The 14,560-nt window shown below is 35.5% G+C and overlaps 2 protein-coding genes across 11 annotated transcripts in view; one reads left to right on the plus strand and one right to left on the minus strand.

Annotated features, from left to right (window-relative positions):
* rg (A kinase anchor protein rugose) overlaps positions 1 to 14,560 on the minus strand; it is a 365,249-nt gene that overhangs the window by 24,378 nt on the left and 326,311 nt on the right. For all 10 annotated transcript variants that reach the window (XM_018452260.1, XM_018452252.1, XM_018452282.1 and 7 more), the window contains one exon: positions 2,099 to 2,216. In XM_018452260.1, coding sequence (XP_018307762.1) covers positions 2,099 to 2,216 — 118 coding nt within the window. The remainder of the gene's footprint in view (positions 1 to 2,098; positions 2,217 to 14,560) is intronic.
* Positions 11,709 to 13,667, plus strand: LOC108725343 (protein mab-21). The gene has a single exon (XM_018452296.1). It carries the CDS (start codon positions 12,081 to 12,083, stop codon positions 13,179 to 13,181), a length of 1,101 nt encoding a protein of 366 aa, XP_018307798.1. The 5' UTR covers positions 11,709 to 12,080; the 3' UTR covers positions 13,182 to 13,667.

Below are 14,560 nucleotides of genomic sequence, written 5' to 3' on the forward strand. Positions count from 1 at the left end.
AGATGGTTACCATAAATACTTCCTAGTAATTTACCGAACTATCTGTACATGAAAGCAAAATGCTTGTTTTAATCTTAATTAAGAGAGAAGAAAAATTCGATCGTATAGGTTTTATTTCTATACAAATAAAATATAGCTAAACGTTCTTATACTTTAAAGTCGATTTTTTCTTTTTTCTTTAAATAGTCCGTATGTTCTCATAATAAACATACACAGTTGAATAATTTGTGTTAACTTTAACACATTTTATGTGTATCAAATGATCCCAAATTTTTGTGTCACTTTAACACAAGATGAATATATTAGGAAGTAACATAAATATTATGTAAAAAAATTAATACAAAAAACATAGCTCGGACATAATTTGTAAGCAAGTTATGAAAGCATATTTCTTCAAAATATATGATATGATAACTTAACATATTTTATTCCTTATCTTAGAATTTACATTTCATCTATTTATTTATATTTTAAATTATATTATTTTTATGTTAATTATTCATTTAATCATAAAGTATATTATTTTAACGCTAAGAAATGTTGAATATAAATTTAATGCAAAATGTTCAAATAATGTAATCACATTATGTTAAATTAACACTTGGATGAGTTAAAAATGCAATACAATACTTTTTACAAGAACTCGTTTTAATACAAATACAGAATATATTTTACTGTGTATGAAAATCTTCCCAAGTAATGTCAATCGCGACGTTCTTCATCAATTCACTTTCTGTAATATAATATACTCTTATTTAAGCATACGTATTTATTACGCATGCAGCAACATATAATGTCTGTCCAGCTGTTTCACGTTTTTCTTTGGATTCATGCTGGTACGAGCATATTGCTAATTTTCTAATTATGAACATTCACACGCTGCTAAGCAGATGCTCCAATAATCACTTACTCATCACAGAAACCGCCCTTATCCGCGGCGGCATTTGCAATGACCAATCATGTAAATAACGCGAGCGGGTTTAAAATAGTGTGTCAAGAGACGGTAATCATGAGAAGATTAACGGCTTGCAGGACTAACTGTCTAATGTTATGTTCAATAACAAAAAGGTCCCCTCATGTACAATAATTATCGCATCATGTAACTTTTTCTAAGGCGGAAACGTGAAAAGTGAAAATTTTTATTCACTTTTCACGTTTTCGTCCTAAGGAAAAAGTTACATGATCGCTACCCCGATGATCGTAACGTAAAGCAGCCCGATGACCGAAAGTTATACCGCGGTCCCATTATAAAGTAACTCATCCTCAGTTTTTATTATTCGACGATTTATCGCAAGAGGAGACGAGATCCTTGCATGTTCCCCGGCGTTTTTCGACTAACGAACGCACGTTTCCAGTGATTTTTTTAATAAATGACGAAGGCACCTCGCAGGGATGACATTCCACCGCTAACGTCTCCTCACGACGACGACGCATCGAAAGTTAAGATCAGATTAGAATCGGGGGACACCTGGGAATTTATCTGCGCCCCAGAGAAATAATCAGCAGTATAGTGGTCCAAGGCAGATATAAATAATTCTCTCGGTTTGTTATAGGATACAACAAAGAAGCAAACAATTGTTAACGAAAACGTCATTATTGGTAATTACATGAGCGAGATGATGAATTCATTAATATATTATACACAAAATTTCGATTTGACTGCTTGATATTAAATTAAAACGAAATCGATGTATTTCAATTAATACAACGGTTTAACATTAATTCTCAATTAAAAACGACATTATTTACAGAAATATGAGGTTATCAAAGATATATATTACAATTACGATATGACGCTGCGGGATGAAGTATAGCAATAACGTGCAGGTGCGCCCGCGGGATTAAATAATAAATTGATTTAGAAAGAGACAAAGGTGTAATGCGGGCAAGATATTTATGATGTAAAAACGAATGCGCGCGTGCAACACCTTGCAGCGAGTTCGAGATTCCGTTCATAGGATTAGTTCGCATCCTTGTCGCGCAAAATAACACGAAAGGAAAGGAACTCAGGGCGTCGACAAGAAACTGAATGCGCTCTCGTTCAAAAGCGGTTCGCTGATTGAAGATGAACAAAACGAGAAAAATTGTCGGCACTTACTTCTGCTCGCAAGGAAGATCTCGATGGCCACATTTTGTAGCAGGTAACGCCGGGAGAAGATCGCGCGGACTTCGGAGAAGTACCATTTTCCGTGCAAATGGTCGCAGTACTTCAGCACCTGAAACATAAATTAGAAACGCATTCTTTTTATTAATTCTTTCATATCTGTGTTAAAAAAATATTAAACAAACACTTAAGTACAAATAACACATACAGAACTGATCATTCTCGAGCATTCCAGCAATACTGCAACAACATTATGACGTTCAGCAATATTGCAAACGTTGCAGCAATGTTGCTTCTGTGCTTATATATAATATTATTTATAGTAATATAATATAGTATTATTTTTTCAATTTTATAATTATAAAGAAGGATTAACTTACTTATTTTAACAGGTATACATCCTTTAATTAATCTTAGACTATTATTATTTTATCTGCTACCATTTTTACATAAGTTGTTAAATTTCAAAAAATGTTTACACTTTCTCATAATTAATTGTTTATCGCAATGAGCGAAAGGTGTCTTTTGCATTAATAATTAAATAAGCATTTTCCAACGAAGGAAAGTGCCTCATTGAGGTCCAAGGCGGGATGGTCCGAGGATACGAGCGCATGGCTGAATATAAGAATGCAACCGCGATGCAGTGAAGTGTGATGTGATATAGTGAGACTAGTGCCGGTTGCAAGATGGCCGTCATGGTAGGAGGAGCCTCCTGCTGAGCCGAGAATCGATCCCAGGACCTCGCGGACTTGCGCTCTTGGACGAGTCGTGAACAACTCGTTGGCGAAAGAGGGAGAGGTGGAGAACAAAAAGAACGAGATTCAGCAAGAGAGAGTGTGCAGGGTGGACGGGAAAAAGATCCGGCGTACACGGCATAAGAAAGAAGGGAGGAGAGATAAAGTGAGGGATCCCGGATTTACCACCCCACGTTTAACAAGGCCTTCAATTTTTGCCTCTTAATGAGGACGTATCATACCGCCGACGATGTCTTTACGCACGGCGAATGAAATTATCCTCATAATCCTCGAAATGATCCATTCAGCTGATTATGCTCGAGAAGTCTACGCGGTCAGAAATGCCAATAAGATCTTATCTACGGTCTTTTTCGTTTGTTAGACTGTCTTTTACCGATAAAAACGCGAATATTGCAAACGTAAATGTAACCAGAAATGTTGAACTTATCGATATCGATACTCGAAGACTTAGCGCCATGTTCATATAATTATTTCATTTATTCTTTGAAAGCGCGTTTAGTCACTTTTAAGTCGAGTAATTAAGTGTATTTTTGCCCTTCGATAATTTTATAGTAGTAGCAGACTTCAATGAGTACGAACGAATATGAATGAATTACACATAGAGAAGCTATAATTACATATAAATTATATAAACCAAAAGGAAGAAATAAATGAAAAAAAAATTCCTTAACAAGACAATTATTAAATTTTAACGAGCCGAAATGGTTAACATTTTATTTTATGTATGATTTTATTTCTAATGGGTACAATTGTCCCAAAAGATAGATTACTAGTAAAATATAAAAAGTAATGATGTTTTCGAATCTTATTTCTATATAATATAATTGTATGATATTTTATTTTGTAACATTTCCATGAAAACGTTATCGCGACAAGTCATCAAAGTAAATTCCTTGCACGATGATGATCTTTCGATGTCGAACGAGAAACAAATCAATTTCGTTAATAGAGAAAAAGAAAAAGATATCGAAACATGTTTTGAGTCATTGGATGCATGTTAAACATTAATGACGACGTATTACACGCATGTCAAAATTGTAAAAAGCAAGAGGCTCCGAATCTTTAGAGATCATAAATGTCATTTATAACAAAAAGAAATAATTGTCGACAAAAACGGGCATGAAAAATGTTAGCGCACAGTAGATGTAAAACGTTTTGCAATTATTGTAAAAAAGAAATAACATCGCTCCCCCTTACTTTTTCAAAAGTGACACAACTCAAAAAATATAATTTTTAAGTTATCTCTCACCATGGATGAATTAGATAAAATTACTCTATCAATTATCAAAAACAAATTAACTTAACATCACAGAACGTCCGCAAAATAGCACTTGTGTCGTTTTAAGGTTTTCAAGTTCATAATATTTTCTACAAGAATGACACATTTTGAGTTGCATCTTTTTTGTAAATAAAAAGGAATGTCTTCTACAGAGAAGATTTAAAATCAAGACTTATGGCGAATTCGATTGGAAGCACTAGTGCGCACTAGTGTATATTAAAGCCGTTGTACACTGATTTAATTTGAGTATAAAAGTGAAATATTTCAAATTATAAAATACATATTTTACCTAATAATATAATAAAATGTATTGAGTACTTCAGGATTTAATCGATTTCTATGTTTATGTATAAACATATCTTTACGTTATTTTGTGTACGACGGCTTTAATGTGCATCAGTGCGCACTGAGTGCGTCCAATCGAATTCGCTATTAGATTTAGAATCAAATTGTGGTCATTAAAGTTTGAAGAAGGAATTGTTTCATTTTGAATTTAGCCATTTTAACTAATCAAGATAGATATATACTATTGATAATATTTTGAGTCACTTTTGATGAATTATTACGAATTTGTCAATAATTTTCTGTTAAAAAATAGTTCTTCCCCTTTCTGAAAAACTCAATATTTTTAATCACTTTTGTTATGTCATTTTTTAATTAAAGGAATAATATAATCAAAAGTCATTTTTCATAATTCTTAAAAACCACTCTTTGTGATGATTTTAACGATTTTTAGAAGTTAAGTTAGTTCACTTTTGATTCAAACAGTAATAAAAAAATTTTGATTGATAGTTATTTAACTCATTTTTAATAATAAAAATCACATTACATTACACAAGTATTTATTTTTCAATAAGCTTAAGCACTGTATTTATTTTTCATTTTCTTTCACGCGGTGATCTAATATATGTATGATGGACGTAATGCGCAAGGTAGAAAACCAGCCCGGGTGCGAACACTGCGAACGCACAGAGCCAACCCCTAGGGCGATCTGCGCAAGCTCCCTGCAAACACTGCTCGAGATTGATAAGAGCCGCATCGCGACTCAGAATCCATTATTTGGATACCTGCGGCAGCAGTACAGATACATCACGTACTCCGCATTAAATCTTGTCAAGGATTAGATGAGCTCATTCATTGTTGTTTAATCATCCCCTTGCATACAAAGAAATACGACTTGTATTGTTCGTAATGTAGCCCCTCTTTGTTACGTTAATCGACAATTTTTTAATAAAACATACTTATTTTCTAAAACTTTTGGAATGAATTTTACTCTGAAGAATAAAATCTTACTACTGAAAATAGAGCTACTCTTTTTCAAGACTGGCTCAATGTTTACTCTTTAGAATAAGATTCCACTCTGCAAAATTTAAAGAATATATTCACATGATTCTAATAGAATCATATTAAGTAGTTTTTAATCGATGCATATAAATTTATTTTGCTGATAAAATAATATTATGAATTTATATATTTAAAGAAAAATATAAATCTCTAATAATACACAACTATATGTATTAATGCTTATTATACGGAAAAAAACGGTTTTGCTGAAGTATTTAAAAATTTAGGTAAACACAGATCTGAAAGTAATTTTATTGGACCATCAAAATGATTATGTTAGATGCTCAAGCTAATTGCTAGAATTTATCAAAATTTTTTACAACAGTGCTCGTCATGTTTGAGTGTTTCCTATATTTTGATGGTTCAACAAAATTATTTTTAGCTAAATATTTATATCTATAATATTTATAACTACTTCAACAAATCATTCTGTATATTCGGATCTTCTTTTCCTTTTGTATATTTGCATAATATTATTCAGAAGAGTAATGCGCGCGAGATACTTCTGGGATACATCAGTTACGTGTACATGTAGTATATTCATTTCTGAGAGCTTTATTCGAGATGTCGTCAAGCCGCAAAATGTACATCGTACCGGTGGGACGTAAAAATAATACGTTTACACGTCGGGACGCGAGCCAGTGACTGGGTGGTGGAGACCACACGCGGTTAAAGAGAGGTCCTGGCCGCTGAGTGTCAAGTGGTACGCGATTAGAACTCCCCATGATGCTCTCCGTGCTCATCTCTCACCAACCGAAATCGTCCCGACTCAGCGGAGCGCCGGGGTTGCGTCGCGACAATGGGCGACGTGATGTAACAACATGTGTCGCATTCGCAAGAGGGTTTCCCCCGCCGTCGTATGCTGGCTCTATATACAACGTAGGGATACCATAGAATGGGATACCACTTAGCAGCCCGCCGACGGTATACAACAAACAGATTAAGCGCCGGACAATAATGGACCCGCCGCTCGCTCGCTGGGCTCACCTATGAGCAGCCTCCCCGCGTTTCGAATGACGGTTCTTTCGAAATCACGATACTCCAATACAAACAGCATAGTGAAGTAGTGGTACGAATGACTGGTAAAAAGCTGTGCTTACATCTCAGTTATTCATCGAAGGGATAAATTTCATTGTTTTCAGCATCAATAAATTAACCCTAATTGCGAGTTCAGTGAATCCGGATATTTTTTTCATTTTTGTGAAAAATTATTTATAACCTACGTTTTTCACAACCCTACATAATTTTAAATTATATAATTTTATTACTTGGATTTGGACCTTCAAAATGAAAAAAAGATCGTTCGATTACGTTCACACACTTTAAGTAAAGATATATTAATTTAAAGTACACTGGACCCGCAAATATTATATAGTTAAGGAAATTTCGGAGGAATACCAATTAGGGTTAAATAAATATGTATGGTTGACAAATTATACACGAATATATAATGAATCTATTTATCAATTAAGTTTAGATTCATCGAATAAAATGACACATGATAAGAATGAAAAATTGTATCTTCATCTGACAGTTTATTTAATTTTTTTTGTTTGCATCTAAATGGTTTAATTTTTCAATGCTTTAGAAGAGAGAGATTTATATGACAGATTTATATGAATTTACTATTGTTAGAAAATAATAATAAAAATTAATTTTACGAAATCTATAGAATAATCGTACGGTTGCTACGCTGACGGAAACAGGCGGCGCAGCGTCTGTTTCCGTGGATGTGTCGGCTAATGCTCGAAACATTCGGGTGCTATCGCGGCGATCCCAAGCGGCGATGAATTATGTGTGCCACGTGCGTGTTCTCATACCTTTATTACCGCAGCATCGCGCGAGATAACGCACCGCGTGTAACGCACAAAGGGCGATCGCGCAGCGTGACTCGTCTCGCGTTCCGCTAAATTTGTGCCGCTTCGCGAACGAAAAAAAAATTATCCGAAAATGCATATATCTGACATGCGTAACGAGAAAATCGCCAACGGGCACGAAACATGATAGTACGATGGCAATGGTCGACAAAGCTACTCGAACTAATGACAATCGTCAATAAACAGCGGAAAAAGAACGATGTTTTTCCATTCAATTAACCCGTGCCGCGGGTTTTTCAGCTATCATAAAACAGTACATAATGCGACCTGTTTCCGGTAACAGATGCGAACGGGCCGTCTGTCGCGTTAAATGGCTCGTCTGAGCTAGTAGTCTATGAATACTAGATTAGAACATCAGTTGCTGCTGCTATTAATAATTCCGTTGTAAATGACCGGCTTTTAATTGTTATTTTATTAGCTTTCGATTGTTTCAAACATTCGAGGCAACTCATAATAACGTGATCAAATGCAAAATCGTTTTCTTATTATATTTAATAAAAAGTATTATTATTTAATTAATAAAAGTATTAATAAATTAAATTGATAAAAGTGTTTATTATTTAAATGAAATTTTTTATTTTCTTTTCGATCGTTCGATCCAACAAATGGTTCTCGTAGTAACAGATTTACGTAATGATCGGGGCAATTTCTTCGAGATGGAATCCCGACAGTCGGGACGATTTATATTTTCCGTGCCATTTGACAAAGAAACCGTGAAATACGTACTCCACGGCCACCGCTTCTCTACCGGCTGCCGAAGCTCAACGAACGGGTCCCGGATTACTTGAGGATTACGCGGGGATGTTCATTCGAGCTGATTTACAAGGTCGACTCGGCGTGCCGTCTGTGTAAACCGGAGTGGTTGTCCCAGAAGATACGTCACGATCCTCGATAGAAATGTTACACAATGAAAACAGAAGAGTCTATATATGCAATGGCAACTAAAGGTGTTTTTACACCTATTGTACTGCAATACTGAGCGAAATATTTTGGCATGCAACATCGATTGATCAAACTTATTTTTCTATTCATGATAAAAACAATGAACTAGCTAACAATACATAAACTTCGTAATTCTAATCTTTCTGAAGCGAATAGAATATTATTGTATTAATAAATTTGTTTAGGCGGATTTACTGACAAAAAGTCTAGTAATAGTTACGAAATATATTTTATTGGTGCAATGTTTAGTAAATATTACCACACGGAAAGGATGGTTTTGTTGAAGTATCTGAAAACTTAACCAAATAATGATCTAAAAATAACTGTGTTGGACCATCAAAATAAATATGTAGGACGCAGTTCTACACTTCAGTGCATCATTTCGATTTGGGGATGTTTCATTCGATTTTTCTCGTAACTTCTCCAGTAGTTTCCGATAATTTCTCAAGAGTGTCATTTTCCGAACGAGGCCGCGAGAACGTCGGTGTACAAATAATTCAGATGATAAACGAATTAACTCGAAATGGGATGATGAAAGGCACATTTAGGGCGGCAGGAGCCCTCGGGTTCTGCCTTAATGCGAGGGCTGATGTAGCAGAACGTTTGACCCCTCGCCTCACCAACGCAAGATGGGCGAACGAAACAAGGAGAGCGAGACAGAGAGAGATCGCGAGTACGACACACGTGCTCGGCTCATGAATCAAGTCGTATTAGCGAAAGAGAAGTAGGGACCGCCGGGTACCAATCTACCACTCCAACTTGAAGTAGATTAGATTCTCGAGCTTTATTCGATTATCCACGAACGAGAAGCACGAATTGAACATGGTGCGACTCTCTAGCATAACCCGTCGTTTTACTCTGCAGCTTTGGCAATCGGAGCATAAACAATAAGCTGGACAGTGATGGACGGTGTAACGAAGTAAATGAAATAAAAAGATCAAAGGGTACTATCATTTTCTTAAGTATTTGGAAATAAAGGATTGGATTCCTGATGATTAGGATATTAGTAATTGAAGCATTGTGAAACATGCTAAAAAAACATCATAGACTTCAAAAGCTATGCCGCCATATTTAGTATCAAATAAAAATCATATTGTTCCCTTACTTCAAAAATGATACATCTAAAAAAATTAATAACTTTTCAGAAAAAGGAAAAAATTATTTTTTAACCTAACAAAAAATTATTGACTAATAAATATATATTGAGATAAAAAGATATTTTCTTAGAAACACATGATCAAAATGAATTTGTAAATTTTATTTCGCAACTCTTAAAAAACCGTTCTCTTTTTGAAGTATGATAATATATTTCAAAATTCCAAGTATTTAATAATTAAAAGTAACATAACTTGAAACATTATCAACAGTTTCTATTTACTTCGATTAGCCAAAATGACTAAATTCAAAATAAAATAATTTTTTTCAAACTTTAATCACCAAAATTATTTTAACACTAAAAATATTCTTTAAGTTTACAGTCCGTCTGTTAAACAGCACTAGTTCTTCTTTAAAAAAAAAAGGTTTATAAAAAGATTATAATACCCTCTATAATAGACACACTTCGAGTTGTATCATTTTTATAAATAAAAAGAAGAAGACTTTTCTTTAACGAACTATAAATTTTTGATAATTAAGTAATTTATATGTAACTCATTCACAGATAATAATAATTCAAAGGTCACATTTTTTTAGTTGTTTTTGAAGTAAGTGGAAAATATACGAGATGTTAAACTTCAACATTATTAAATGTGTAACACATCATGGGCTCTTTTCAATATTTTTGTTTATATAAAATCAACAATATTATTTTTTATATATTTATTTAGATTAAACCGCACGTATTTTTATTGGACACTATATATAACCCAGAGTAAGTATAGTTTTATATTTTATTGTAAATTCGCTAGGCATTAACAGTTAAGAATAATATATAGAAGTCTGAGGTCACAGTAAGAGATACCTCAAATTTTATTAATAATATTTAAAATCAATAAAAATATATCTACAACAAAATATTACGTATGTATTGACCATGTTTACCTTATATTTTATTGCAAAGGGTTGAAACGATCAAGGGTGAAAAACGATGATCAAAGATATGGTCAAAGATATATACATGGAGGTCTCTAATCCGCACAATCTTGCGATATATCCGCCTGATCGATCGGTATTCTTTAGTGGATATTTATGTAGCGTGAGTTTTTACGATTGTATTATAAAAGGGAGGCTCCAGTATCTCGTGTTTGTAAGCTATTTTTCGTCGCGCACACCTGCCTCTACGGTGTGTGTATCTGTGCGCGCGTACCATCAAGATTGAAGCTCCATATTTGCGTTCGGCAATGTTCGGGAAGCGTTGTCGCCTTTTATGCCAGCGTCCAAATGATCCTTTCAACAAAACATTATCGTATCTATTCATTTGGTTATGTTTGGAATTATCGTGCTATGGAATCGCGCGAACCAGCCATCCATTTGTTTGAATATGTTTCAGCTACCGATATATATATAGAATTAACATAAAGGCGACTTAAATATAACAAATAAACTTTATAAAATTTTCGATAAAATTTTAGTTTGTGTCATTGCTTAATATAAGATTATTTTAATCGATAAAAAGTTTTAAACAAGTGCAATTCAGTTTGAAATAAAAATATTATTCTAAACTTTCATCATCTTTACCTTCATCGTCATTATCAAATTTCAAGCATTGTCTTTTGTGATGGTACATAATACTTCTCTCTCCATGATCAGTTTATTAAATAAAGATTCCTCAAAATTTTCTGTGAGAATCAAGTTGTGGCTAGACAAAAATATCAAGTGTCAAGTTTTGTATCTTATCATAATATTCTATGTTTTAGTTTATTTAAAAATTTCCATAAGAATTTCTTAAAATTTTCCATGAAAATCAAACTATGGCTGAAAAGAAATCAAATTTTGAGCATTAGGTTTATCTTAATGACGACATGTAATATTTCTGTTTTAGTTTATTCAAAAATCCTGATAAAAATTCTTCGGGAAACTTTCCATAAAAATCAGGATAGATATGACTAGATAAAAATTTACGTTTCAAGCCTTATATCTTATTATTAGTGCTAATATACAATATATATTTCTGTGTTTCACAGTTTATTAAAAATTTTTACAAAATTCTCAAAATTTTTTACAAAAGGTATGACTAGATAGAAATATTGCCGAAAGTAGTCCGAAGTATCACTCGTAATGGAATGTCATAGTTTTCTTAAATCGCATAGCTTATCGCTACCCATCAATAGCGATGGTACCACGAGCGGCAGGAGGAATAGTGGAGGAGGAACGACAGGAGGCGTGGTAACAACGCGCACGCTCCACGTGACCCTGTCGTTTGGAAGGCGGGACTTCAGCAACGGAGCACACAACTACAACAAGCAGTAGAACCAGCCGGTGGTCAGCGACGTTTTCTCTGTCGTCGCGCGCGCGGGACACCTCGAGCTGTGCTCGTTGCACGTACACCTGCCGCGCGATTAGGCACGCACGGTTCGTCATCCGTAACCCGTTTCGGGCGACCTTTTTTTGATACTGCAAATTTTGAGCAGTGCCTTTTCTCCGACCTGAAAATTGGGGGCGACATCGACATAGCGTGATCGCCCGGGTGCCGTCGGAATCATGCACGGGAAAACGATTGATGATAACAATAACGACACCAATGACATGATTAGTGAGTGAATATGCGCATGAGAGAATGAGACTCGTTCGTTCGAAACGAGTGAACATCCTCAGGATCATCGAAAGCGGACTGTCTCGTCATGATGTTGGTTCCACAAGATATCATGGGTGGCCCATCGAAGATGTTGTACCAGATGAACAAGTATTACGCCGAACGGGTACAGGCTCGTATGGGCCAGGTGCAAAAAACCATACGGGAGGTGTGCAAGGTCGTACAAGACGTACTCAAGGAGGTCGAAGTGCAGGAGCCACGCTTCATCTCTTCATTGACCGAGTGTAACGGCCGGTATGAGGGCCTCGAGGTGATTTCGCCGGGTGAATTCGAGGTGGTTCTCTACCTGAACCAGATGGGAGTTTTCAACTTTGTTGACGACGGCACCCTGCCGGGCTGCGCCGTGTTGAAGCTCAGCGACGGACGCAAGAGGTCCATGTCCCTCTGGGTTGAATTTATCACCGCGTCTGGCTATCTGTCTGCCAGAAAAATACGCTCGAGGTTTCAGACTCTGGTAGCGCAGGCCTGTGACAAGTGTAACTACAGGGACTCGGTAAAGATGATCGCTGACACCACCGAAGTGAAGTTACGGATACGGGAGCGGTACGTCGTGCAGATCACGCCGGCATTCAAGTGTTCCGGCGTGTGGCCGCGATCTGCCGCTCATTGGCCGATACCACACATACCTTGGCCTCATCCCAATCTGGTGGCGGAAGTCAAGACAGAGGGCTTCGACCTGCTGTCAAAGGAGAGTGTCGCACTTCAAGGCAAGCAATCAGCAATGGAGGGTGACGCTTGGGTCTTGTCCTTCACGGAAGCGGAAACCAGACTGCTGCAGGGCGGTTGTCGCCGAAAGTGTCTCAGTATACTCAAAACCCTGAGAGATCGACATCTTGATCTGCCTGGGAACCCCGTCTCCAGCTACCACATGAAAACGCTGCTGCTACACGAGTGCGAGAAACATCCCCTCGAGACCGAATGGGACGAGAGTTGCTTGGCCGATCGTATTAACGGCATCTTCCTGCAGCTGATATCTTGCCTACAGTGTCGGCGGTGTCCGCACTATTTCCTGCCAAATCTCGATCTATTCAAGGGAAAGTCACCTAGCGGTCTGGAAAACGCTGCGAAGCAAGTTTGGAGACTTACGAGGGAGTTGCTCACGAATAGCCGCGCACTGGAGAAGCTTTAGCGTCCTGCTCGAAAGCACGAGAAAACGCGGGACGACGAGAACAGAGAAACGATGACACGTGTGACATGATTTTGAGAACGTTTCTACCGCATGATATTACGTGCTTCTTCGATACTACACGCGAACAGTATTGTAGTTACTGTTATTACTTAATACACGCTTGTATGAAGGGCTTGGTGCATTGTTATGTGCAAATGATTCTCGACACGTAAGCCGTTTAAAGCCCTGTTCTACAATTAAATCGCAAGTCGTAAGCGGTAAGAAATTGGCCAATCACAGTTGAATATGACAAAAATAATCGACTATTGGTTAATTTTTTACGGTTTACGGCTTGCGACTTTATTGTAGAACAGGCTTTAAACTGTACTCGTTTTCCTTCAATAACAATCACAATTTAACGAGCAATAATGATCATAGATAACTCAGGTTTTAATTTTCTTTTTAACATTTAAGCAGTCGCATGAAAATCAAATGGTTAATATAATTACAAATCTATCCATAGTTCTTTTATACGCATAGCTATTATGTTTGACTTGTTTTAAAATTGATTATATTTATACAAGTGTGGGTGTTGTGTCATAAAAATTTCGTCTATTAAATAAAATAAGTTCAAATATATTTATATGTTTTAGCGAACTAAACGATATTTATTTATTGATTGTTTAAAACAAAGAAACTATATATATGATCAATTGTCGAATGATATATCCTCACGAATAGATAGAACTAATTCTACAATTTGCGGTATAACGTTTACACAAATTATAGAAATTTAGAGGAAAAAAAAGCGAAAAGTATACGATCAACTAAACTATCTAAACATACATGCCGCAAGATATAATTTAATGATTCCTTTATTGCTGTATTTTAATTATTTATACATTTTTTCCCCTATAATCATTATATTAATGTTTTACTTTGAATGATGTAAATTGCTGTAAAATAAGCAATGTCACAGCAATTAAACTTATAATACCCATGCGACTAGTTAAATGCTAAGTATGGCATTCTCGATAGTTAATGTGAAACGTTATGCAATGGACACGTTGTGTAATTGATTCTGTTGAAACATGAATAATGTAGAATATTTCGTATAATTGTTTAGTGCAATAATAACTACTCTATCTAAATTATAAAACAACGAAATACCAGAATTATAATAGCAATAAAATAAAAAGGTAAATTCTGAAGCCATAATGTTCTCTGAAAGTTTAATGATATTCCGTATGAAACTGTATTAGCAAATGAATTTTCACACTTTGTGTCTTAATGAAACAGGATCATTTCCACATTTTAGATTGTTCAAAAAGTATAAACATATAAATGTGTAAAACGTTTCGATTAAATATTATTATAATTATTTCTTGGTCCAAGCAAAA

Source organism: Mycetomoellerius zeteki, unplaced genomic scaffold (genome assembly GCF_001594055.1).
Source record: "Mycetomoellerius zeteki isolate Tzet28-1 unplaced genomic scaffold, Tzet1.0 scaffold108, whole genome shotgun sequence".
Lineage (NCBI taxonomy): Eukaryota > Metazoa > Arthropoda > Insecta > Hymenoptera > Formicidae > Mycetomoellerius > Mycetomoellerius zeteki.

Excerpts from the sequence above, each read along its gene's own strand:
- LOC108725343 (XM_018452296.1), top strand. The coding sequence starts at position 12,081 with ATGATGTTGGTTCCACAAGATATCATGGGTGGCCCATCGAAGATGTTG.